Here is a 25,192-nt window from a genome sequence, read left to right as displayed (position 1 = left end):
CTGCCTGTTCGAACCAAAACTACAGTGATGAATCACCATTCTAGAACTTACCCATAAAATCCCAATAAAATGCAGGAACTGATCTGATGGAGCATCCCTCAACTTCCTACTAAAGTATCAAAATAGAACATAGAAATAAAAGTCCACAACTCAAAACTTCTATTCACAATCAACTTATTGCTGGAATGGAAGGATGTTGCACAAACTTCAAGCTTGTGGAACCAGGAGAAAAAAATATGAAATTGATATCGTGTCTGAATATAATAGTAGCTAATATTACTTGAATACTTAATATATAGCAGGTATTTTCTAACACTTTCTATAAGTTATTTCATTAAATCTTCCTTAAAACTCAATGAAATAGATCCTATTATCCCTGTCTTATAGATGAGGAAACTAAGGCATAGAGAGGTTAAGTAATTTACCTAGTGGTATTTAGCTAGTAAGTGGCAGGGATGAGATTAAAACTTGGATAATCTGGTTCCTCTGGCTCTTCACTCCTATAATGACTATCATCTCTTTCCATCATTTAGCTCAGAAGAGTCACCATGGCCCCTCTACTGCAAGGGTTCTGCTTTTTGAGGCAGTCAGAATGACATTGGACCACCTCCCTCCTGGATTAGATTTTTAATTCCTAAATCTAGATAAAAACTGCATCTTCAAGAGGATGAGTATGGGAGAGGTTTAATTCTTACAAGGAAAGCATAGCAGAAGGTAGTGAAATCAGAAATCACTCTAGTAGACAATGCAAACCAACAGCTGTGTTTTTGTTTTTCATGTACTTCATTTAGTACAGATTAGTAAGTATATTGAACTTTTGGTTCAGATTAGCAATTTTCAACTGAGAAGTCACTTTAGAAACACCTGGAAAATTTTCTACATACACAAGCCTGTGTCTCCTAAAATGGTGAGCCAGAAGGTCTAAGATGAATCCTAGGTGTATATTTTGAAAAAGCTGCTTAGGTTGTGGAACTGGTTAAGAGCCACTGGTTCACATTATCAATAACAACCCAGCGGGAAAGAAGCAGATTCCAGCTAGGTTTGGCAATCACACCACATGCTTGGTGACCGCTAAGGCTGGGAGTTGGTTTAGGTGATATATACCTCAATAAATACAGCAACTTTGTGTCCAACTCTATTTATTAGCAAAGGATTCAGCCAGAACATAAGTGTATTCAAAGTAAGGCAATTAGCAATCTAAGCAGCCTGCTTGTTGGCAAACAGAGGGTTTAGATAGATTTCTTATTGGTCTAAAATAAGAACTCCTTCCCCTACCCCAAAGAAAAACAAACGACATGGGCCCTCTACGAATGCCGTAGAATAGGCAAAGAAAAGGAAGGACATATTCTGAAAACGATTTTTATAGAAGCCAAAGGAAAATTTAAAAAAACAACACAAAACTCTGATATTTAAACAATAAGCAGGATAACGTGACTTTTATAAAACATGAGTAATTCGCAAGAGAACATGTTAAGATAAACAATAATGGGATGAGATGAAAAAAAAATAGCGTTATATGGAAAGAAACGGGAAAACTGAAAATACAATAGTAGATTTCGAATATGCTTTAGAAGCATAAAAGGCATGATAAATACTGCAAAGTGTTGAAACAGTGCTGTGGAAGACAAATTTAGTAAATCACGATACAGAACAAGAGAATCAAGATCTGTAAGTAACAGAAAAAGATAGACAGGCTGGCTTTGTGTCTCAGTTTGTACTCAGACAATGCCTGTTTTATGCCTCTTGTCTTGTGTAATTATTAACTGCTTCCCCTCTCACTTTCAAAATTGTCCTGGTTTGGATATAAACTGTTTGGTCAACTAAATAGTGGGGATAAACCTAAGAATTATGGTTACCTATGAAAGAAACTATAACCACAGGAACAATAGGACTAATCAAAGACATATCTGAGCAAAAATTTTCTGTTTAAAGAAAAAACTGTTTGATGGGCTTACCTCATTCTTGGCAAACTCAATAAAAACAACAAACTATACTTAGAAATATCTGGCAAATTGTCTTCATAAAAACTGTCAAGTATTTAGGAAGAAAAAAAGAAAAAAGTAAACTTCAAAGTGATAAATGAAAATATCATGGGTTTCTCATTTCTGCTACAGTAAATGCTCAAGGACAATAAAGTGAAATTTAACTTTGGGAAAGAATTTCATGTTTCATCGGTCTGTCTTTTATTTGTAAGAAAACTAACAAAGACAGGCTGAGATGTAAGGGTGTAGAAATATACCATATATGAGAAAGACCCATGGAAATACTCCAACTAACTAGCATTTATTTTCCCCTTTCAGCAATCTATGCTAAAGAAATAATCTAAAAAAGTGGACAAAGATCTTTATTGTGGAAAGGAGTCAAAGCTTGATAATATGTAGTAATAAAATAATGGTGATAATGGGTTTCCCATAACATGGAAAAATAATGAGCTATGTCCCATCAAATGAAAGAATCTGAATAGAAATTCTAAACATTTTAAAAAAAAAGTTTATGTAACAAATAGCAGGAGAAATATCTCAGCTAGTTAAGAGTGATTGTTTCTGCGATGAGATTAATTTTTTTCCCGTTTTCATTTTTCTGATTTTATAATTTGAAAAAATCAATGAAACAGGTAGAGAAATATGATTTGTTTGAAGTCTGTAGAGACTTAAAAGATTCATGACATAATGGAAATGAGCAAAGAATGCAAAATTGATTGTACATTTATCACTTTAGAAGTTCATTCATTCCTTGAACAAATATTTCATTGACTACTATGTGGAAAGGACTGTTATAGGCCTTTGATTATGGCCAAATAAAACAGAAAATAATGACCTCACAGAGATAAAAACATGTATCCAAGTAGACAAAAATTGGAAGGGAATGTATGCTAAAGTGATGAAATTATTAGTCTTTAAAACTGTAAATATATTTTTTCACATCACAATTATTGTTTTCATATAAAATTATTATTTTCTTTAAATAATTACTTTTTTTAAAAAGTCAGTGAATAATAGAGCACAATAAAGTAAAGGCAATCTTCCTAGACCAGAATATTATTAGCTTTTTCAGAATTATCCACAAGTATCCTCCAGACCGTTTTTGTAGCAACTTCCTTTGCACAGGATTTAGAATCACTGAACACACAGTAGAGGAAAGAAAGCCAGGGATAAGATGCAAGGACATTTTTGTATTTTGAAATGACATTTCTCATGAGGAACTTGAATCACTTTGTCATCACTACCTTGTTAATTATCTTGTCACAGCAATATTATGTTTTCTTTAAACACACACACACACACACACACACACACACACACACACACACACACACACGAGTATCATGGGAGTTCGTCAGCTTTTTGCCATTAGCTTGCTTTTCTTTAGTGCCTGTTAAATTTTAGTGTAAAGGAACAGAGACTTAAGACAAGGGAAAATAAGCTAATTAGCATATTTAAGAAAGAAATTGAGCACCAACTAAATGTCAGATGATGTTGCCAATCCTCTTGATATAAACTATTCTACCTAATCAGTACCTCAAACACTAAAAGTAGTTACCATAATGTCATTATCTCTATTTTACAAGAAAGGTTTCCAAGATTCTTTTATGAATGAGTACACCTGGAATAGATTACATTCATATCTCTTAGGGCCTAATTAAATTAACTTGATGGGAGGAAATCCTTTTTACAATGTACATTTGACCCTTGAACTTCAAAGGTCTACTTATATGTAGATTTAATTTTTTTATAACTTTTTCATTTTTTAAATTACAGTTGGCATATATGTGGATTTTTTTCAATAAATGCTGTAAATGTATATTCTCTTCCTTATGATTGTCTTAACATTTTTTCTCTAGCTCACTTTATTGTAAGAATACAGTACATAGTACATATGACATGTAAAATATGTGTTAATTGACCGTTTATGTTATCAGTAGGTCTTCCAGTCAATAGTAGGCTATTAGGAGTTAAGTTTTTGGGGAGTCAAAAGTTATATAAGAATTTATGACTTCACGGGAGTAGTGGTACCCTGTGTTAGTCAAGGGTAAACTGCATATGTATATCAAATCATAATATGTACACTTTAAATGTCTTACAATTTTATCTATCATGCTTCAATAAAGTTGAAAAAAAGTAAGTTAGTTGTCAACACTTAAGGAAATTTTCATGCTAAAAAAATCCAGTCTGGCTTCCTTCGAAAAGTCAGGATATCTGGCAATAGCCTGATGAGTAAAAGCTGGTTGCGGCTGAGTGGCGGCTAGCTGTCTACGTCAGAAAGGTCAGGCACTCTTCGGTTACCTACAATTTTTGCCACTCGCTACTGTATTATTTGGGACTGTTTTTCACATTTTCATTACCTTCCTGGCCCCTCTATGGTATCTCAGTTTGAGATCTCTGCCCTAGGTCATTGATTCTCAAACTGTACTGTGCATATATGAATCCCCTGGAGAGTGCTTTTTTTTTTTTTAATTGCACATAATGGATCATAGCATATAATTTAGTGGAACTTAGTGAGGTTGAGAGTCTACACTTTAAAAATTACTTAATGCAATTTTGTTTTAGGTGGTTTCTGGTCACAGTTTGAAAATCACATTAGGGGAGACTCTTGGCAATAATGTGGCCCCAAAATACACTCAAAATCACCTGTGAACACAATCGCCTGTGAAGTTGTTTGTTTTTTATGCTCCAGCCCCAGAGATTCTGATTTGATAAGTCTAGTCATCTATATTTTGAAAAGTTATCCGGATGTGGCTAACATACAGAGGCCACCACTCCAGGGAACTGAGGGCCTAAGGAACTGTACTTGAAGGAAAGGCAGTGAGTGCAATGGGAAGGTAGGAATAGGACAGGCTAATCTTAGCCAGATCTGAGTCCTCGTCTGGTTTCCCAATATTTTGTTTGATAAGAGGTGACATGATGAAATACAATTCTAGGCCTTTCTCTTCTTTTCACTGATGATTATTTCCAGTAACTTTACATTTCGTCAACTCTGATTTTGTCTAATTTTACATGTCAAGAATCTTTGGCTTCACAATATAGTAAAATTGGCTGAAGGGGAGAAGGGATGAGAATCATGGAAAGAAGTGGCTCAAAGACATGAGAACAATGTCTCTTTTCTGTCACTTGTGGTCTCCAGGAAATAGAAAACAAATTGGGAGGACCATAAAGGACGCATGAAATAAGGTAGTAGAAACAGTTTTTCTATTTCTTACAAAATCAATTTTCTTAAGGCCTTACTCTTCCAGCTTTGTTCTACATAACATAGAAAATTCTGGATGGTCATGAACTCTATCCCCCACAGTGAACGAGGACCCTTTTTCATAACGTGGTACATTTATTTTAGGCTCATGTAATCCCACCTTGACAGATGGTGGGCTTTCCACAGATGTTACTTAGTTCTGTTACACGAGAAGGGATGAAAATGGACCATTAATTCAGTTTAACCATTAGTCAGTAAGCTTCAGTGATGAGTCACACACTGTGCTAGGAGCTTAGGGTTCAGTTTAGTGGAAGAGTGAGACACACATTAACAAATAATTACACTGTTGTGCCACAGGTATAGAAAAGCAGAACGTATAGGTAGAAAAGTCACAGAAGTGAAAAGGAGAGGGTAGGGAGTGGTAGGGATAGGGTGGGCAGTGAACTGTGCACAAATGATATTTGAGCAAAAGTTTGAAGGTTGAATAGTTTCAGGCAGATATAAGAGGGAAAGTCATTCTAAGTAGTGAGAACAGCAGGTACCAATGCTTGGAACAGCATTGTACATTCAGGCACTGCCGAGCACAGAGTACAGAGGGTGAGGGTTAGTATCTAGAAGAAATGAGAATTAAGTAAGGCTCAGGTAATGAAAGGACTTGAATGCTGCTTAGAATTCATCCCATGGGTTAGAGTTTGGCAGAGTGTAGGTGATTTCATAAGAGAATTTAGGTTGTTCAGGGACCTGACATTAAATAACACTGAATCGCAAAGTGACAAAGTCAATCCGTTTTCAGTTAGCATTTAATTCTTCTGTTAAATCAAGGAGAAAGCCTCAGTTTGGTGTCAGTATGTCTTTAACACTTCTCTAACACCTGGAAGTTTTCCCTTTCAAAAAAGGGCTCGGGCAAGGGTATCGAGCGAAAATTGTTTTGATTTCATTGTGTATTTATTTTTATAGTTAACTTCTATTTGTGGCAAGCATTTTTCAATAATGTTATGATGCAAGATTTAAAAAAAATCATTTAAGTAAAACAGCAGGTTAATTAAAAAAAAATGAATGGCAATTGATAATGCAGAGATACAGCAAAAATGACGAAGGTGGTACACGAATGCGTGAAGTTTGGGAAAGAACGCTGTCATTCTTAGTGAGCAGTGACAGAGTGTAAGACGTTTAGTGAACCAGTTTTCTTTCTGACAGTGGCTTGGAGAATATAATGGAGAGCCAAGAATGGAGGCAGAGAAGCCAGTTAGGAGGTCACTGAAATACTACTGTAGGCGGAAATGGCATGGCCATAGTGAAGTGGGTTGGTTTATTCCTGATATTTCCTAGGGTTATTTTGCATGAAGGGAATCCTAAGCATTCTCCTGGCCTGGCCTGTAGTTAAGTCCTGATGCAGATGCCAAGATCTTTAAGTGGCTGCTGCCCAGTAAGTGTTAAAGGTAGACTTGGAATAAAGATTAGAATGAGATTTCATTATTTTGCAGTATTCCGACCCATTATGGAATATTATTTAGAAGTAGATGCAATCTCAAAAATCTTAACCGATGTATTTTTATGCATGTTAAGCAGGCAATCTTAGCTTTAAAATTTGGTTTCCAAAGTGTCTCTCTCATTGCAACCTGTGTCCTGGTGGTGGTCCTCCTAACCTGTCAGCTCCTCAAGCTCCCTTCTTCCCCTCAGGCTTCCGATAGGCAGCAGGCTACGTGGGCATTCAGAGCAAACTCTCTTTGGAAAGTGTGAAACCCTGCTCTTCTTTCCTCTCTTCCCCGCTGTTACCGACCATTTAGGAGTCACAGTACGACCACTCTGGTTTAATGCAGGCAGACAGAACCAGGGAGGGCTGTCTGTTCCTATTGACAAATTAGTACCAAGAAAAACGTGCTCTGGATTTCCAAAACTGGACCTAGGAGTGTTTTCCTGAAGAAAAAGATGTTTTGATGAAAATTATTCTCATCTGTTTTTTAAATTTGAATTTACAAAGTGTGTTTTTTTTTTTTTTTTTTTTTTTTTTGTATATTAAATCACTGAGGCCCGTGTCAATTCTTTGTAATTGCAGAGTAGGCTCTTAATAAATACCTGTTTAATGACTATTTATAATTTATTACAGAGAAAACTGATGCTCAGAGAGGTTTTCCCAGGCTATACAGATGAGTATGGATCTATAACTTGAAGGTAGGTCTTCTGGTTTTCTTCCTCGTTCCACATCCCTTTGGTTTCAAACAGAAAAATCCTGTTACAGATAGTGTTTTGTGCCTAGAGAACTATTAATACCAGATATGCTATATTATGGGTCAAACGGGCTTTTTGGCCTGGACCGACATCTTAACAGCCACAGATAACATTGTTTCAATGGAAAATTGAATCCAATTCTAAATTGGAGCTTAATTCATCTACAGATCATTACAACTTGGATGTATAGCTTTCTTTCTATATAGGTATAAAATAAACGCTTTTTAACATAATGATTTACATTTATCTATTAAAAAAATTGCACACACATATTTCTATTCCTAGATATCTTCACACTTTTTGGGCACCTGTATCTCCACAGAATGTCACAAATCATAAAGAGTAATTTACACATGTTTGTGGAAGGCCTTGAAGACCAGTTTGCTGATGATTATTAGCCTGCGTTTCAGTAGCTTCAGAGGAGGCATGTCAGAATCTTGAGTTGGGGATGGGATGCTTTTTGGAACTATACTCACAAAACCTGGACAATCTGACACATTCTCATAAGGGTAGTGTACCCTGTTTTAATTTTGTGAATTACTCTTCTAATGAATCATTGATAATAAGGTGCATGTTTCAGGAGTGTTGGGGTATAGAAAAAGAATGATAACATTGTCATAAATAAAATGCCTTTTGAGCAGGAGGGTGGCATGAAGCTCAGTGCATTATACCTGATGAGTGGTCGTTAAATGAATGAATGAAAGAATGAATAAATGAATGAAAGTTGCTTTGCTTTAGGATGATTTACCTAGCATCAGTGTGCAGAATGGTATGGAGAAAAAAAAAATACTAGAGATATAAAGGCTATTCAAGAGTATTGGTGGGAGGAATTAATGTCTTGTGAAAATAACAAGAAAGGATGGAGAGACGAGAAATATACTGAGAAAGGCAACAGGTGAGACAAGAAGGAAGAAGTCAAAGATATCATGAGAAATCTTGTTATGGGTTAGAAGGAACACCATTTTAGGATATCTTTAAATATTTTGGGTTTAAGGTGAGAGTGAGGGATGTAATTGGAAATTCTAGTTAGAAAGTCCTGGTGTTGCCATAGCAAAGAGACAAATTCAGGTATCTGAACCTTGTGAGTGTACTAGGTCAGGTTAGTACCTCATTATTTATACCTCCTTCTTTGAAATTGTGACCACTAACAAAACTTGTCATGAACAGTATTAAGGATAGTCCATTTATTTATTTAATAAACATTTATTGTTATGCTCATTCCTACTTCAGGGCCTTTGCACTTTTATTCTCTTTGCTTGTAATGTCCTCCTCTCAGAAATTTGCACGGCCCACTCCTTACTTCATTCTCTGCTCAAATGTTACCTCTTCAGATAGGCCTTATTGACTAACCATACTCATTTTCTAATCCTTTACCCTGCATTATTTTTCTCCATTGCACTTGCCTCTATTGTATTATATATTTATTTGCTTGCACGTCTTATTGTCTGTCTCCTCCACTAGAATGTAAGTTGAGAGCAGAGGCTTTGCTATTTTATTTACCGCTCTAGTCTAAGGCTTATACTGAGCATGTAACTCAGGAATCTGATCATTGTTAATTGGATTAAGGGAGGACATACAATTGGAGGGTGAAAAAGGAACTAATCTATGTGGGTTGAGCCAATCAGACATCTGGAAAATGTAAACTAGGAGATAGATATAAGGAACATAGTCAGATGATTTGGTTAGAGCTGTAAAGTCATACAGAATTCAGGCTCCATCCTGTCATAGTAAATCATATCCATGCAAAAGTTATGGCAGGGCAGGGGGAGAAGCTGGCATTCAGAGAGGAAGATAAAGCAGATGTGAAGTGAGAAGCCAAGAGAAGAGCTATTGGGCCCTAGGGGAAGAAATGAAAGTAGCTGCTCTAACATTTTCCAGTGGTGCAGTCTAGCTGTACCTCATGCAATTCTGCTCCTTTTCATTTTCCTGTAGGATTTCAGCACAAACCTCTTGTTTTTGAGCTCAGTGGAGGGAGTTTGTTCCTTAAAACTGCATGCCCTTAGACTGCAACAGAAGTGTTCAACAGAACACTTGAGCACTTGAAATGGCATTAGAGTGCCTGAGAAGCTGACTTTTATATTTCATGTTATTTTAATTAATTCAAACTTAAATATTCATAAAGGGCTAGTTGCTATCAAATTGGACAGAACGGCATTATGATTATTACTACAAGGGGCCAAAGAAGCACAATTAGTAAAAGATAATGAAAGCAAAAAAAAGAAGAAGAAGAAGAAGAAGCAGCCACAATGGTGTCGCAGAGCCCAAGTAAAGAGTGTTCTACAACACCAAAAACTACAAGAATGTTAAGGAAATGTGTTTGGTAAAGTCCCATAAGTAGAAGTGTTATTGATTTTTTTAATGGGAAAAATCTGGATTCAAACAACAGGGGTTAAACAAATCATGAAACAATCTACTCAGGCAAACTAGCCATTAAAAGCAATGGAAAAATATAACATGAAAAGATATTTAGAATATATGGGTATTAAAAATTCATAAAATAGCATGGTTCCAATTTTATAACATACATATGTCTGGATCTCTGGGTCGTGAGTTTATGGGCAATTTTTATTTTATTCTTTGTCATTTTATTAATTTTCAGACATCCACAAAGATCTTAAATTATTTTATAATCTGAAATAAAGGAACAAATGATGTACTTAACACAATAAAATGTCTACATCTTTTCACACTGCATTACAAACCAAAGTGATAGTAAAGGCAGCTACTAAAATAACCACTCTAGATTTCTAAAGTTAGTAAGACTCATTCACAATTTCCTCCCAACACTTCTAGACACACACTTTGAGATCTTACTTAATTGTTTATAACTACAATTATAGATATGGCTGCAGAAGAGCAGAGATTGTGGGATCCTCTTAGAAGGCAGAAGAAGGTCTTTCTTGGATAGATTAACCTAGATTTCCCGCTGTCAAAAAACCAGGAAATGGACTAAAAGCTGCTTAGAGTCCTCCTGTCTTCTGAGTTGGATTCCTAGGGTGCCTTAAATTAAAGCTATATTTTAGAGACCACTAGATGGCTCTCTGTGCCTGCAACCAGGTGAAGGCACGTTGGATTAATTCAGGTAGATTTATCATTCATTATCAAGTATAGACTAAAGCATTTCCTTATGTGTGTAACAGTGTGTGATGTGACTCAAATTAATTCCTTGCATAGCACCAACATAATAATAGCTCTCTGTCTGTACCTATTAAATTCACCATATACAGAAGCAAACACTTTGTTTAATGGAATCCCTTTTTAAGTACCTCTGGTTGGAACTGAACAAATACAATTCCAAAACTGAGCCAGATTGTGATTCTATCAGATAAAGACATGCTGAGTGTCTTTGTTTATGGAAATAATTTTTTTTTAAATTTTAACCTGGAGAATATAACCCAACATTTGACTTTGAGTTGAGACTTTCGACAGAAAATACGTGAATAGAGTGTACAACCATCAAAGTGCTTTATACTGAAAGTTCAGCTAACGACCACCCCTAATTGAGAGGAAAGTACGAGCAACCCATTTCTAAGTCATTTTTAAGAATGCTACTGAAAGATCCAGACAGAGCTATTGTTTGGAACTCTACAAAGTCAGCCACTTTGCAGAGTGATGACAACATAAAGCTGGACTGCAAATACAAAAGAAGATCTCAGCATTTAATACAGAAATACCATCATCTCAGAGTGCCCAAGTTTCAAAAAGCCGTGGCAACTCTGAGTTTTCTGAAAACTTTTTGTAAAAGGTTTCCCTTTCTTCTATTCTTTGATGCCAATGCCCAGTTAGAGTGACAATAAGGCTTTTCGTTAATTATCTCCAACTGCTTCTAAAAAATTTTAACCATTATACGCTTGAAAAATTAAATGCATCAAAATTTTACTCAAGATGATCTGTGGACACCCATGGAGTAGCAGTGCATATGTATTTGCTTTTATAATTATAGAAGCAATATGCATTTAAGTTGTATGCAGCAAACAGTTTTGACATATTCAGTGTTCAATAAGACGCAGAGTTTGCTTTATGGGTATCCCTTTTCTATAAGCCTTAATACAATAGGGCTACTGTCCCTTAAACTGTGAGTTAACATATGCCATAAATCACTTACATTAGTATAGATAAAGCCTGTATGAAAAATAGAAAACTTCTAAACCTTTGATCCATATCAAGTTAGACTCTCCCCTTTCTAACAACCCCCTTCTTCTCCAAGAAGCCTAAAACATCAATTGGGTCATCCAAGTGGGTGAGGTCACCTCATCTTAAAAAATCCAAGCTCTACTTCTCTTGAATTTTTTTTGTCCAGCTGCAAAACATATAAGCTGAACCAGATCTGCCTCCCCAGAAGCTGGACCAGGTCACCTTCTTTTTGTTTTTTACCTCCTCCATGCATAAGTCTATGTCACAAAGTGTTTTAGTCTTTATTGCAGCTGTAGCAAATTACCACAAACTTAGTGATCTAAAAGAACGCAAGTTTATTTTCTCATTACTTATGACTGGAGGTCATAAGTGTGAAACCAGTTTCACTACGCTAAAGTCAAGGTGTAGACAGGGCTGCATTCCTTATGGAGCCTCTGAAGAAATAATCCATCTCCCTTTTTTAGTGCCTAGTAGCTGCCTGTATTCTACAGCCCCTTCTTCCATCTTCAGTGTGCACCACCCCGATCTCCGCTTCCATCATCACTCATCACAATGACTTCTCCTCAGACTGCCCACATCATTTTTATGAGGAGATGTGGTTACACTGGGTCCTCCCGGATGTTCCAGGATAAGTTCCCTATCTCATGATGTTTAATGTAATCATAGCTGCAAAGTCCCTTTGACCATAGAAGGTAACACAGCCACAGGTTCTGGGGATTTGGATATAAAGATCTTTGTGAGATCATCGTTCAGCCTATCATAGCAGAATAAGCCATCTCCTTTTCTTCCAGGGACCCCTACTTCCTGTCTCCCATCTTTTTCACCACCTCTTTCTTTTATTTACCCAGATATAAGGTAGAAGATATCAAGAATTAGAATTATGCTATAAAAACCTGAAACCCAAACCATATGCTCCAACTCAATATTTTTCTAAAGAGCCATGCACCTGGGCACTGGACATTAAAGCATTTATTAATGAAACAAGACTGTCGTTTCCATTCTATTGTCCTTAAGTTTAGAGCCTGGGGGGCTCCTATGAGAAATTAGAGTAGTAAAGGCAGGACTTCTGAATTCCTCGCTAATACCAACTAATAGAAATACAACGTTATTCTTAACCTCTGACATGACTGTTCCAGAGACCAATCATTCAGAACCCACACAAAGGAGCCACTAGACTGGACATCCAAGTTCGCTCCACTGCTGACTATTTTTATGCACATCTAACCTGAGGGTGCACTTCGGTGAATTGGAACTCTGACTTAAGTGGGGCTTTGAAACAGATTTCTTCATTTTTCTTAGGGTTGGTCCACTGGAATTGTATCTGCTAAGCATGAATATCATATACATATTGAAAATGCATACAGAAGTACTCTGGAGAGCAATCTGGAATACTCAAGTTCTTATCCTGATTATTTAAATTTTTATTAATCTTGCTGTTCATCACTTTGTGTTCAAAGAATGATCATTGTCATAATAATACACAATGCTCTAGGTACAGAGCTTAGGACTCTGCAGACATGATGTTGTCCTCACCATAACTTTATGAGATTTTTCAAATTTTATGCATCAAGAAATTGAGGTGCACAGACATCAGGCATGTTTCCCAAGATAAGATGTCTAGAACATTGTAGAGCCAAGATTCAGAAATAGGTCCGTGCTTTGCAAAAGCCTATGCTCTTAAATCTTACTGTGTATTTCTTCCATCAATATGTTATTGTCTTATTTGCAAAATAAAGGTAATAATACTATTTGTCCTGCTCACCTCACAAAGTAATTGTGAGGAAAAATGAAAAAAAAGAGAGAGAAGTGTCTGAAAGGACTTTGATAAATTTAAACATACTCTACAATATATTTATTACTGAAATTGTATTTTCATATTGCAGTACTGACTGACAGCACTGGTGAGGAAATGTGAAGGTAACTTATCCTTTCCTTTTATTATTTTAAATTGTGTATGTAATACATACTTATTTTTAGAAAAAATTGAAGCATGGATAGGGAAAATGTGGAGCTCTGCCATTTAGTTACAATCTCCATTAACATTTTTATAAGTAAAACACTAACCTTTATATTTTACAGACATAAGGTCATATCGTACATATATTTTATACATTTTAGGTCTCTGTGTCAATAAATATATTTTCATTTTGAAGATACATAGTTAAGATTTAGTTTTTTTCTCCTTGTTGACTTCTTACTTCTGACAATGCATAGCTCTTTCTAGTACTCCGTGTGTTATCTATACATTGTTATCTGCCTCACAGGACTGTTAGGGGGATTATAGGAGCACATTTGTGAAGAAGCCTTAATAGCGTAAATATATATACATATATATGTGTATATATATATATTTATACACATATATAATTGAAATTTTTTTCTTCTAAATTAATGTCTCAAATGAATAATAATGAGGCATATTTCAGCCTGACTAAAAAGAAGTCATCCTGATTAATTCTTTAATACTAGAACGCTTGAAGGCTCATCTCCATCAGTAGACCATCCATGCCAACCAGATACTACTAGCCTTTCGGTGTCAGGGTTTACTGAAGCTGACACATTACTAGCCTGGGTCAGTATGCTCGATCTGCTCCCTCACTGCAAGAAATCAAACACAGTGTTCCCTGAAAGTGTCTGAATATTACACATTCAGAAAGAGATCTAGGAATTTGGCTGAAATGTTAGGTTTGTAGGGGAGAGGTGGGAGGAGGGCAGGAAGCTGGACTCCTTGCTCGCTTTTTCCCCGTTGCTCTTTTATCCTACCATCCCATAAAGGAAAGATCTGAGAAAGACAAATGAGTGGCTTAAAGATTTCCATTAGATTGTTATTCATGTACTCAAAAAGCAAAGCAATGTGGCAGGTGCTGAGATGTTCTTTCTTCTTTGCCTAGTTTTATAGATTTGGCATCACATTTCTGGTGCTGTGCATTCCTCTACTCTTCTGTGTATGTGAGTGGGACTCGATAGAGTAGGCAAGAGAAAAGGCAATGTGATTCTCATCTCTACATTTAGTTGTGCCACTGAAAAGAACAATACCTTGCTATGACAGCCCCATATAATCGTCTAGGACAATGGTACTCAAAGTAGCTACTTTGCAAACTGTTACCTGTTCATGATGAGATAAGAAGTTTATACCAGTATGAACCAACACACTGCTTTCTTCATCAAGAAAGACATGCTGTGAAAATAATGTCAGATGAGCCAAACAGTGTACTTAGTGGTATAGTAGGTGGAATATAGTTGGAGACATTAGACTATGTGGCTATATCTGATGAATGATCTATTATAAGTTTAACTATAGGAGAAACTTATGACCAATGTGAGAGACCAACACTTCTGAAAATCCTTATTGAAACTTATTCTAAGGCTCTAGAAACTGTTAGATGTACCACAGGTAAAAAGTTGCCATTGGTACAGAAACAGTACCTAAGGCATGTTGTCTATTCCTAGGCAAGTATGCAATCTACTGAGCTTAGTTCTTTTTTTTCATTTCTTTTCTTTTTAGGGTGGGGGAGGTAAATCCACTTACTTTGTTTTTAAGAGAAAGAAAATGAAGGAGTAGGTAGAGAGTAAGGTGGAGAATGAAGACATGTTACACTATGAATCATATCCCATTTTGATTAGTAACTACTAATGGAGAATTAGTGGAGAACTAAGACTCGAATGATTTATACCAGATCATAACCAACACCTCTCTACTAGGTATTCTGCTAACAGTACAAATTTTTGCAGTCTTTTACTTTCTTATTTGAAATACGTTTCACAAAACAACCCTGTCAGATTGGTAAGGTACCTTCTTTTGACTGATAAGCATAGATCCTCGGAGATAGAGACACTTGCCCAAGATTACATGATCAGTAAGAGAGAAAGGTAGACAGAGACTCTTTTGACTAATATTTAATATATCTGCCATTATATTGTACTCTTCTAACCAACATGATTGCAATTTGACTGGAGGTATTCATGAAATAAAATCTGATGGCACAAAATCCATGGTGCCTTCTGCAACAGCAGAAGATAAAACATTAAAGAATTAGACATTGAAATTGGTCTTCAGATGATTCAGAAACTTAGTTCAACTGATTCGATCGCAAGTTAACTCCAAGATGTAATAGTCAGAGAAGATCAAGACCAAATACTTTCTATGACTACACTGCATAGGCACAAAGAAAAGGGGGTGAGACGGACAGTGCAGATTTAAAATAAAAACTTCCAAATCAATTCTAGGTCTCGGTTCTTCAAGAGAAACCTGTAAAACATCACTGATAAGGAAAGTTTTGCATCACTTGACATTTAACTTGAAATCATTTATCTTCAAGTCAGCAACAATTAGGCGCTGCTATCAGCTATTCATCACGAATTGCAAAAGAATGCATTTCCCCCAGAGGAGAGCAGTGATTAGCATGAACAAGTCAAGGAAAACCAACACAGTTGAGAATAGATGTTTTTAAAATAAATGTCTTTCACCTGTCCCCTCATGAGACACTAAGTTATGTAGTGGTATCATCGTTCAGTCCCTTGTACCACAAAAAAAATGGTGCCGTGCTAGCCAAATGCTAATAAAGAGGTTACAGAACTTAGCCTTGTATTGTCAAAGAAAATGGACCATCTAAAATACTTATATTTCTATGGGAATTAACATTACTAATTGGTATATATGGCTCACAAGACACGCAAATTGTGGTTGGTACATTCAACAAGAGTTGAAAAAAGTAGTGTAGTTACTTTTTAATTCCAAGAGTTTGGATCTAAGCCAATTATATTACTTCATTAGCTTTGCCTAATGGAACCACTGTAAAATTGACACAAAATATACATTTTAGGAAGAAATGTAAATGTGTCACTATCTCAGCAGTTAAAGTTTAAGGAATTAACTTGAGAAACATTACAAAACCCCTAGAAGAAAAAGCATTATGGGGAGGGAAGAGAAAGAACTGTAGGAACTTAATGTGACTTATGTGTAAATATAACTAGATCCATATGCAATACCATTATTTGAAAGTCATGGGTATAGAATTTAGAACTAAGAAGTGATCATCCTAATAAAATGAATTAACTTTAAGGAGAAGTTTGACAGTAGTAGTAAAGTTAGAATTTTGGGGATGGAAACGTGCTTTGACCCTATCCTATGTGTAATGTTGCATTAAACTTTTATTATCTAGTGATAATACACATATGGTTTCCAAAAGTGGGTAGTTAAATATCTTGCTTTTAATGGATTACTCTGCTTGAAGAAAGTTGTTTCCTTCCAAGCTGATGGTATCATATGTTTATGTTTTGAATAAACAGCATATTAAAATAAAACTAGTATGCTTTTCTCTGGGGTTCGCTCACTTGTGTTATTTCCTTCCATTCAGGAGTTGTGGCAGGCTACTATCAAAACCATTATTTATTAATTAAAGACTTAATATGAAAGAAGCCAGCATCTCAAATGAGAGAGACTACACTGTTGCTGTTCCTGCTCTAAAAGCAATTTTGATTTGTCTGAATAAGAGACACAATCTAACTTTACTTGGTTGTGTGGACAAGCCTACTTTCTTCTAGAATCCTTTATTCAGGCACTTGCACAATCAACAACTTGGGTCACTGGGTGGTAGACTCTAAAGAGGACAGTGGCTAAATTAAGTCAATTTTACTTAATGTGTAAAACGACTTTGACATTCTTTTATATTTGGACAGTTTTTTAAAAATCACATTAGTGTATTCCAGAAAGGTCCACTTTTCAGGAGAAGCAAGGGAAAGATCAGTTATTTTTGCCGAAAGCAGATTATGGTCATATTCTAAAATTACATATTACAATAACCTGGCATTGAGATGGACATTCTTAATATAGAACATTATAGAATGACATTTAAATGATATAGTGAAAGTTAGACAAGTTAAATATGTTTGAATTTAAAATACAAAGATATATGAAAGAAAATGTCCTAGTTGGGTAAACTAGATCTGAGTTAATATAATAATCTCTCCCTTTCAAGATGTGTGCCATGAAAATAACAGTGACAATGGTGATTTAAAATAAATTTCTGAATCGAAATATGGAAGTAATGTATTAGGCAGAGTATTTATTATATTGGCTGCTTGTAAAGTTTGTCCCTGGAGGACTCTGTTCCCTCAGGGCTCCTAAAGCTTAGGAGTTCACTGATGCTAGATGCTGCTTCATGGTTTCCCTCATCTCCTTTTTGTAAAGTGCTGTATACTGCACTAATACATCATGCAACACAGACAATTTTCCTTCCAACTAAGGAACACTAATTTTAGGGAAAATTCTTGCTATTTAAGACTCTTGCCAAACAATCTACAAATAGGAGTCTGGAGACTGTGAACACTATTGACAACTTATGAAGTATTAGATAATAAAGAAGCAATGATGAGAAGCAAGTGATGCTGACTCTTGAATTTCATTAGATCTGATTCTGCATATAGATTAATAACGACGCACCCTATGGATGCAATTTCATGTTTATAACACTTTGGCTATTGGCAGCATTGTGCACCTGTGTTTTCTATGCCTTCCCATCTGCTGCCTATAGTCATTCAGATTCAGGTGATGGAAATATTTTAGATAAAAGTTAATTACCCTGCACTCTGCAGATCAAAGCTCTATGGTTCAGCATTAAACAGGAATCTTCTGGGCAACTGCTAAAAGTAGTTTGCATCTGCCCTTCTTAAGATTAAAAATGTAAGGTTCATTTTTTTCTAGAAAAATAAATCTTTAGTACTCTTGATATTTTATACATAGATTCTATCAAACTTTTGATATTTGCCTTTACTCATTTTCATATATATACACAGATATATATATATACATATACATATATACACATATATAAATATATACATACATATGTGTGCATGTATGTATATATGTATGTGTGTGTATATACATACATATAATGAAAGAAGATTAAAAATATTTTTTCCAGCTAAAGGGATACAGTGAAAATTAGATAGTTAGAAACTCTCCAGTGTCTGGACTCTTTTACTAGTATATTGACCAACGTTGGTCAAGCCACGGAACTTTCCTTTAGTTTCTCAAGCTTTAAAATAGGGCCAATACCAATTACCTATTTGTTTCAAAATACTTTGTGCAGGCTTAATGAAGTTTTATATTTTAATAAAGTAATGCACAAAATGAAGAAAACGCCTATTGCTTAAAGGACCCCGCCCTCTCCTTAAATATTTATCTCACCATTATTGTTAACAGTTATGTTCATAAATAGCTTTTTTGATTGAAAATATATTTAATTTTTTAACCCATAGGAAATTAAATCATTATGTTTCCTTTATTTCTAGATAATTGGAGCAGAAACGAGCTGATAAGAGCAACTGCATACAGCCAGCCTTTGAGCCAACATCACATAGAAAGAAGGTAGAGACAAAGAAACAATCCCAAATGAGTCATCCCATCCATGCTATCACATATTATTGCTAATGCATTCCAATACCCAAGCCTAATTAAGCACTCTTCTTTACCTATTGCTTCTGTACTAATTGCAGATTTCCTGTTTACTCAGAGAGCAGATGCTGCTCTTTCCACCACATGCTCTCAGAGTTCTTCATGGGAGCGAAAAACTCGCAGTCAGGAACCCTCCATCTCCACCCCTAGAGCTAGTCATTAGAACCTCGATCGCACTCCAACATCCTGAACTTCGACTTCTATTTCCGTGGTGCATCCACTAGGTTTCTTCCAGCAAGTCGAAAGATGATTTTTTTTTTTCACTTATTATCTCCACTTCCTTCCATCGGCTACCTTTACCGCTCATTTTATTTCCGTTCGCGTTTAAATGTTTTTATTTTACTTTTACTGAGGTCCTTCTACCTACCACCTACGGATATGGTCCTATACTTAAACAGTATCAAAGTTGTAAGCCTGTCCCCTTTCTCTCCGCCCTCCTCCTCCTGGGCAAGGGTTCCAGCCCCCAATGGCGCTCATCTCCACTCCACGCTCCAGCGTCCTCTCACCTGACTCTCCCGCGGAAACTCCTGGCGCACGATGCTGATCACTGGGATGTGCAGGACGGAGCTGACCAAGTCAAGCTCCATCATCTCGCCCTGGCTTTGGGGGAAGGCGAGCAGCGCCGATACCCCTTGCACCACCACAGTGTGGCACACGCTCTGCAGAAAGGAGAAAGGGTCACTGCTCCACGGCGAGCTAGGGGAGGAGAAGGGCAAGAGCGGCAGATCGCCCAGGCCCGCCTCGATGGCCATCACTACTTCCAAAGACAGGTTGTAGGGCAGCAGCCCTTCTACGCGGTTCAGGTTGTCCACGGCGAAGAGGAGGGCGTCCCGAGGCCAAAGGGTCTCGGCCCCGGCGCCCTCTCCGGGCTTGCGGGCGCCAGGCGGCCCCCGGCCATGCAAGGCGCTCCCCAACCAGCGAGCGCCGGGAGAGGACGCCGGGGGCCTCCAAGTCCCTGGCTCGGGCTCATCCCGCTGGGCGCCCGCCGGGCTGCTGTCCGGAGCGCGGCTGGCCGCGCGGGGGGCCGTGGTCCAGGGCTGCAAGTGCACCGCACCCACCCTCACCGCGTGCCCGATGCGCTTAAGGATCTGGCAGGGCTGCGGGTGCGAGGAGGAGCCGGGCACCCCGGCCAGCACCAGTGCGCAGGGCGGCGGCAGTAGTAGACAGACCCTGCTCAGCAGCCACCAGAAACTCAGTCTCCTCATTACTGAGACCCGCAGGGAGAAAGCGCGCCCCCTCCTGCTCCCGGCTCGCCCCCTGCAGTCGCCGCCTAAGGTGTCCGCCCCCAGGTCCGGCGCGCAGCTCACTCGACGCGGTGAAGCGCTTCCAGGAGCTAGAGCGGTCTCCGGGCCATCCAAGTGGGAGCCTAGCGCGCCCTTGACAGTCTCAGATCCCACTCTTGGGTCCCTGCACCTCGCATCCTCTGCCCGCCCTGTCCCTGCGCCGAACCGGGCAGGCGGGCGGGCCAGCGCCGCTCACCCGCTGCTGGGGCGCGCATTCCCTGCCCGCCCCATCTGCAGGGCGGCTCGGGCACTGCGTCCGGCCCGGCGAGGAGGCTGGGCTAAGGAGCAGCTGGAGTTCCTAAGGGACCGAAGAGGTAACGCGCTCACTTAGATTCTTTCCCTTTTCCACCCAGGCGAGACCCACTTATTTCCTTGGGGTCGCGAAGGAGAAAGCGTTCACGCCCAGGGTGCGGAGAAGAAGCCAAAGCCGTCTTGCTCCACGGTCGGCGGCCCCCTCGCGGGCTCGCCCAGCGCCGGCTTCATTTTTCTTCTTCCCTCGCTACTTCCTCTCTTCCTTTCGTCCTCTTTCCGCCTAGACGCTGCCGTCACTTGCTTCCTCGGAGGAGCGACGCGACTGGCCAGCAAAGGGTGGTTCAGCTCCGAGCGCAGAGTTCTCCCCGCCTCGGCCGCGCCTCCCTGTTGCTGAGCCCTGGCACTGGCCTGTCGCTTGGCTGCGCTAAACGCCCACTGGTGGTGAGATTCTCCGACCGCACTTTACGCGCCCCTGGAAAGTCCTCTCCTAGAAGTCGTAGTTTAAGATACTCCCTGCGACTTCAGAGAGCAAGGACTTAGAGCCGCGGATAATTCCGAATTCGGAGCTGTGCTCCTGAGGAATCTAAAATCCAGTCGTTCTCTGGGATAAATTCAAAGAGGCTGAGACTTTAACGGGGCTCTTCTCTAATATGTGTCGCTTTCAAGGTATTTCAGCCTAAGAGTATTTAAGCAAAAATCGTTTACACATTTAATCTCAGCTTCCTTCTCTTTGGCAAGTGGGCCTTTGCGGTTTTTTTCAGGATCCCTACGTTTTTAGATTCTCAGAATTAAAACAGTGAATTCGAAGCAATCATTTGATCAAGACATTAAAGAGATTCAAAATACTTTTAGAGTTTCAAACACAGTCAACTGCGTTTCCTAGTTTAGACCATGAGTCTTCCAGATCACTGTTTCTAGTAAGTTCTTTCATTTGTATGGTAATACAGTGAGGTCAGTGGGTTATCATATGATTGATCTTGCCTTCCATGATCCGAATGATCTGGAATTAGAAAGAAAGGCGAGGGTTAAGGGTAGGTCTGTGGTTTCCACATATAAATTTATTTTATGCTACAGTATCATTTGGGAGAGTCGGAGAGTTGCCCTTAGGGCAGAGCAAGCCCTAGGAATCAGCAATTCTGAATTTCAATACCACTTCAAGAGAATCATGACCTTGGCAATTTATTTCACCTGACCTTGTCCTATTGTTGGATCCGTTAAATTGTTATGCAACTACAGTTAGCTTTTAGCTCTGGAGAGTTGTTTTGATTCGTGAGCTAAAGTTTCCATCCTGCTTTAAACCTTTGGGATGAAGAAGCTCTAGCTACAAAAAATTCCCAAGAAGGTTGCAAAAGTGAATGCTGTTTTCCTCAGCATAGACCTTTAAAGGCATCTCAGAGCAAAACTTATCTGAACACCCAAAGTAGCCTTGAAAGGCTGGGATGCCAGAGGAAAAAAGGATCCTATGAAGAAAAAGTGAAAACCGTAATAGAAGCTGAACCAAAAGGGAAAAGTTACCACCTGAGGCCCTAGCGTGCATCCCATGCATGGATACTGGAAATTCCTCATCATTCCAGAGGATTCCACTGATTGGGATCTGAGTGAGAAAGTGCAGAATTCCCTGGTCCTCGCACTGTGGGAAGATTGGGAATCTATAAATTGTGTAGTAAGGAGGTATGTTTGTCTGTGTATGAGTATGTGTGCACTGAGGAGTTTAACGTGCCAGCTTGTGACCATGACCTAGAGTGGTTCTCTTAGTTCTTGGCATGACATATATGTGTTCAAATCAGGTTCCCGAGAAAATAGATGGTGATGAATAGATGGGTCTGTTGGGTATTGGCACCCTAGAGTCGGTCACTGTATGTATGCTCTTTAGGCCCCTCACAAGGCCACAACTACCTTGAGGGAAGAAAGGCTGAACTGGTTGGTGGTTCACAGAAGAGATGATTCCCATGGTTCTGAGGACAGAGCTGCCCCAGCTCATGATGAAACTATAGCTGAATCTTGTGAATATCAAGTAAGCAGTGAAGAACAGCCTTCCTTCTTGTGATTCCTTTTGTTTCTTTCCTGGGCTTTTCAGTTATGATACACCGATTTCCCGTTTCTTTTGCTGCTTCATTCTCTTTTTCCATATCACTGTAATCTGAGTGTTTCTGGCATGATTCTTTTCTCTCCTTTCCCCACATCTTCCTTTTCTTTTCCTCTTCTTCTTCTCCTCCTCTTCCATGTTTCAATGGTCATAATTTTAAAAGCTCTTTTAGATTTAGGCATCAGTTCAACAACCATTTACTAAGCTCCTATTGTGTGCCAGGTGTTACTATAAGACTGTCCTGGGGATAGGTGAACAAACTCTGGTTCAGAGAAGTTGAGTTTTTTTTTCCTCCTACACAAAGTTGCATAGCTAATAAATGAACAAAATGCTAACATTGAATCTATATTCTAGTGAGAGAGACAGATAAAATACAAAATAAATAAATGCAGGACATATTAGGTGATGCTAAGGAGAAAAATAAAGCACAAAGAGGAAATATTAGAGGGAGAGTGGGTTGTAATTTTAGGTGGTGGAGCCAGGGAAAACCTCTCTGAGAAGATGACTTTTGAATAAAGACCTAAAAGGGGGGTGAGAGCTGCTTCATTTGGATACTTAAGGCAAGAATTTACAAGATGAGGAACCAGCAAGTGCAAAGGCCCTGAGGCAGGGATGTTTGAGAAATAGCAAGGGGTCCAGAGTTGCTGGAGCAAAATGATCCAGGACAAGAGTAGTGGCAGGTAAGATCAGGCAATGAGGAAGTGGCAGATAATGTAAGCCAATGAATAACTGGCTTCTACTCTGAAAAGAATGAGAAGGCATTGCGGAAAGGTGTCAAGCAGAAAAGTGACAGAACTTATGTTTTAACAGGGTCACTCTAGCTGCTCTGTTGATAATAGATGAAAGATGGCAAGGGTGGAAGTCCTCTGACCTCCAGATATGAGGTTGTTGCAATAATTCACATGAGAAGTTGGTGTTATTATTCTCATTCTGTCAATAGGAAACCATATTTGTGGAAAGTTGTTATTTGCACAAAGTCATCACATAGTTAGTGAGTGGCACGATAGATTTGAAATTCTTAGTTCATCCCAGCTGCTCTATTGGTAGCAAGAATCAGCCAAATTTCAAAATTGGCTTACTCAGAGAAGATGAAGCTCTTTTTATTACCAGATTTGAAATGAGAACTACTAATCTCAGAACCCATGTTGGAGAGTCAAATAAACAAAAACAATTCCAAATGCTGGCAATTTAAAATGTGCTTTTGTGCACATCTGTGCTTCCTGGTACCAGCAACGAGTAGACTAAAAGCTGAGGTATTCTGGAAGTAGTCCAGGAAAGGCTGCAGTGAAGGGTGCTTTGGGAGTCAGAACTTTGATTCTGTTCTCAACACTGTTTCCCTATGTGTGTGACATTTAACCTCCTAAAGCTCAAGCTTCCTCTTACAGTGGGCTTGTGGTGACAGCTCTTGCCAGTTGTGTACATGGCAGTGCGTAGACTCCTGTGGACCCCTTCAAGTTCCATGGGAATGGGAGTTACATATTTATAAAAGTTTGGACAACTTTTTAAATTTTTGGGCCTATACCTTGACATATTTCAAGTTATATCCATAACTAGCTTTGTTTTTGTAGATGGGAATAACATTAAGAGGCATGTTCCTAACTCTGGGTCAGGCTTTTTATGCAATGGAAGCAATGCAGTTATTTGTTTTTTAAATAAGTGTTCAGATGAAAAAGGTACTCACCTCTAGCTGATAGTTCCCATAAGCCCAAACTGCACCCTCTCCCACATCAACGTTATCTCTGTTGCTAGAGAACCTGTTGTTATGAGAATCTTACTGGGTAAAAACAAACAAAAAAATATGTGGAGTTGGTATTGAAGCCATGGTAGCAGAACTTGAGGAGGGAATGAATCTAGAAAAATAATTGGGTCAGTTTGGAGGAGCAGACCCTGAGGATTCATCTATCTAAAGCCTAATTATTCTTTTCTTGTTCCCCCAATTAAAAACAAAAACAAAAACAAAAAAACAAAAACAAACCTATGATGACTTGATACCTGTAACACGGACCTATATATTCAACTAATTAGACATTAATTTTGGCAATAGTCATCTCTTTTAAAAAATGAAAATTACTCATGATTATAGGACTATCTATCACACAGTATAAATTATTTTACCCTGATTGTTGTAAAATTAATATCTTGTTGGGAATTTTAGGGGGGAGAAGTTCATTTTGCATTACATAGGAATTGGGGACATATGAAAGGACCAGGTGGGATCTCACTACAGGAGTTTTGGGCAATCTGAGAGACTAGAAATAGGAAAAAAGCACTAGGAGCTAAGACAATGGTGTGAAGACAAAGAAGCAAAAAATTAGTCCCTCTTGTCTATTTCAAATAGTATGTAGGGTTTGCCTTTATGTTGGAACATATAAAGTGAAATGCCTTCATTTTGGCAGGTGATCTCCTATACCTGGGAAAACAAATTCAAGCCAGGATTTGCCAACAGTTGTTTGCCTTTCGGCAATGAAAAAGAACACTGTGGTGTCCTTAGTCTAGTTATTGTCAGAGGAATAAGTTATCAGTTGTGACAAGTGTGTAGCCTTTTCAATATTCACCAGGATTATT

At 38.4% G+C, this 25,192-nt stretch overlaps 2 protein-coding genes across 4 annotated transcripts in view; both read right to left on the bottom strand.

The window, feature by feature from the left end:
• Positions 1-20,869, bottom strand: part of GRIN3A (glutamate ionotropic receptor NMDA type subunit 3A) — a 142,385-nt gene extending 121,516 nt beyond the window's left edge. For 2 of the 3 annotated variants that reach the window (XM_039855522.1, XM_039855512.1), the window contains exon 1: positions 19,513-20,868. In XM_039855522.1, coding sequence (XP_039711456.1) covers positions 19,513-20,211 — 699 coding nt within the window. In that variant the 5' untranslated portion in view covers positions 20,212-20,868. Of the gene's footprint in view, positions 1-19,512 lie in introns of all 3 variants that reach the window. The other variant, XM_039855527.1, reaches the window with a different exon arrangement.
• The window catches only part of LOC120598166 (spermatogenesis-associated protein 31D3-like), a 96,175-nt gene continuing 91,375 nt past the window's right edge, over positions 20,393-25,192 (bottom strand). The window contains exons 7-8 of the mRNA XM_039856981.1: positions 20,692-20,976; positions 20,393-20,587 (exon numbers count right to left, since the gene is read on the bottom strand). Of these exons, the coding sequence (XP_039712915.1) occupies positions 20,393-20,587; positions 20,692-20,976 (480 nt within the window). The remainder of the gene's footprint in view (positions 20,588-20,691; positions 20,977-25,192) is intronic.

The sequence above is a fragment of the Pteropus medius genome, unplaced genomic scaffold, assembly GCF_902729225.1.
Source record: "Pteropus medius unplaced genomic scaffold, Ma_sr-lr_union100, whole genome shotgun sequence".
NCBI classification, from domain to species: Eukaryota; Metazoa; Chordata; class Mammalia; order Chiroptera; family Pteropodidae; genus Pteropus; species Pteropus medius.
Note: the sequence above shows the minus strand (reverse complement) of the source record. Positions and strands in the feature narration are given on the sequence as shown.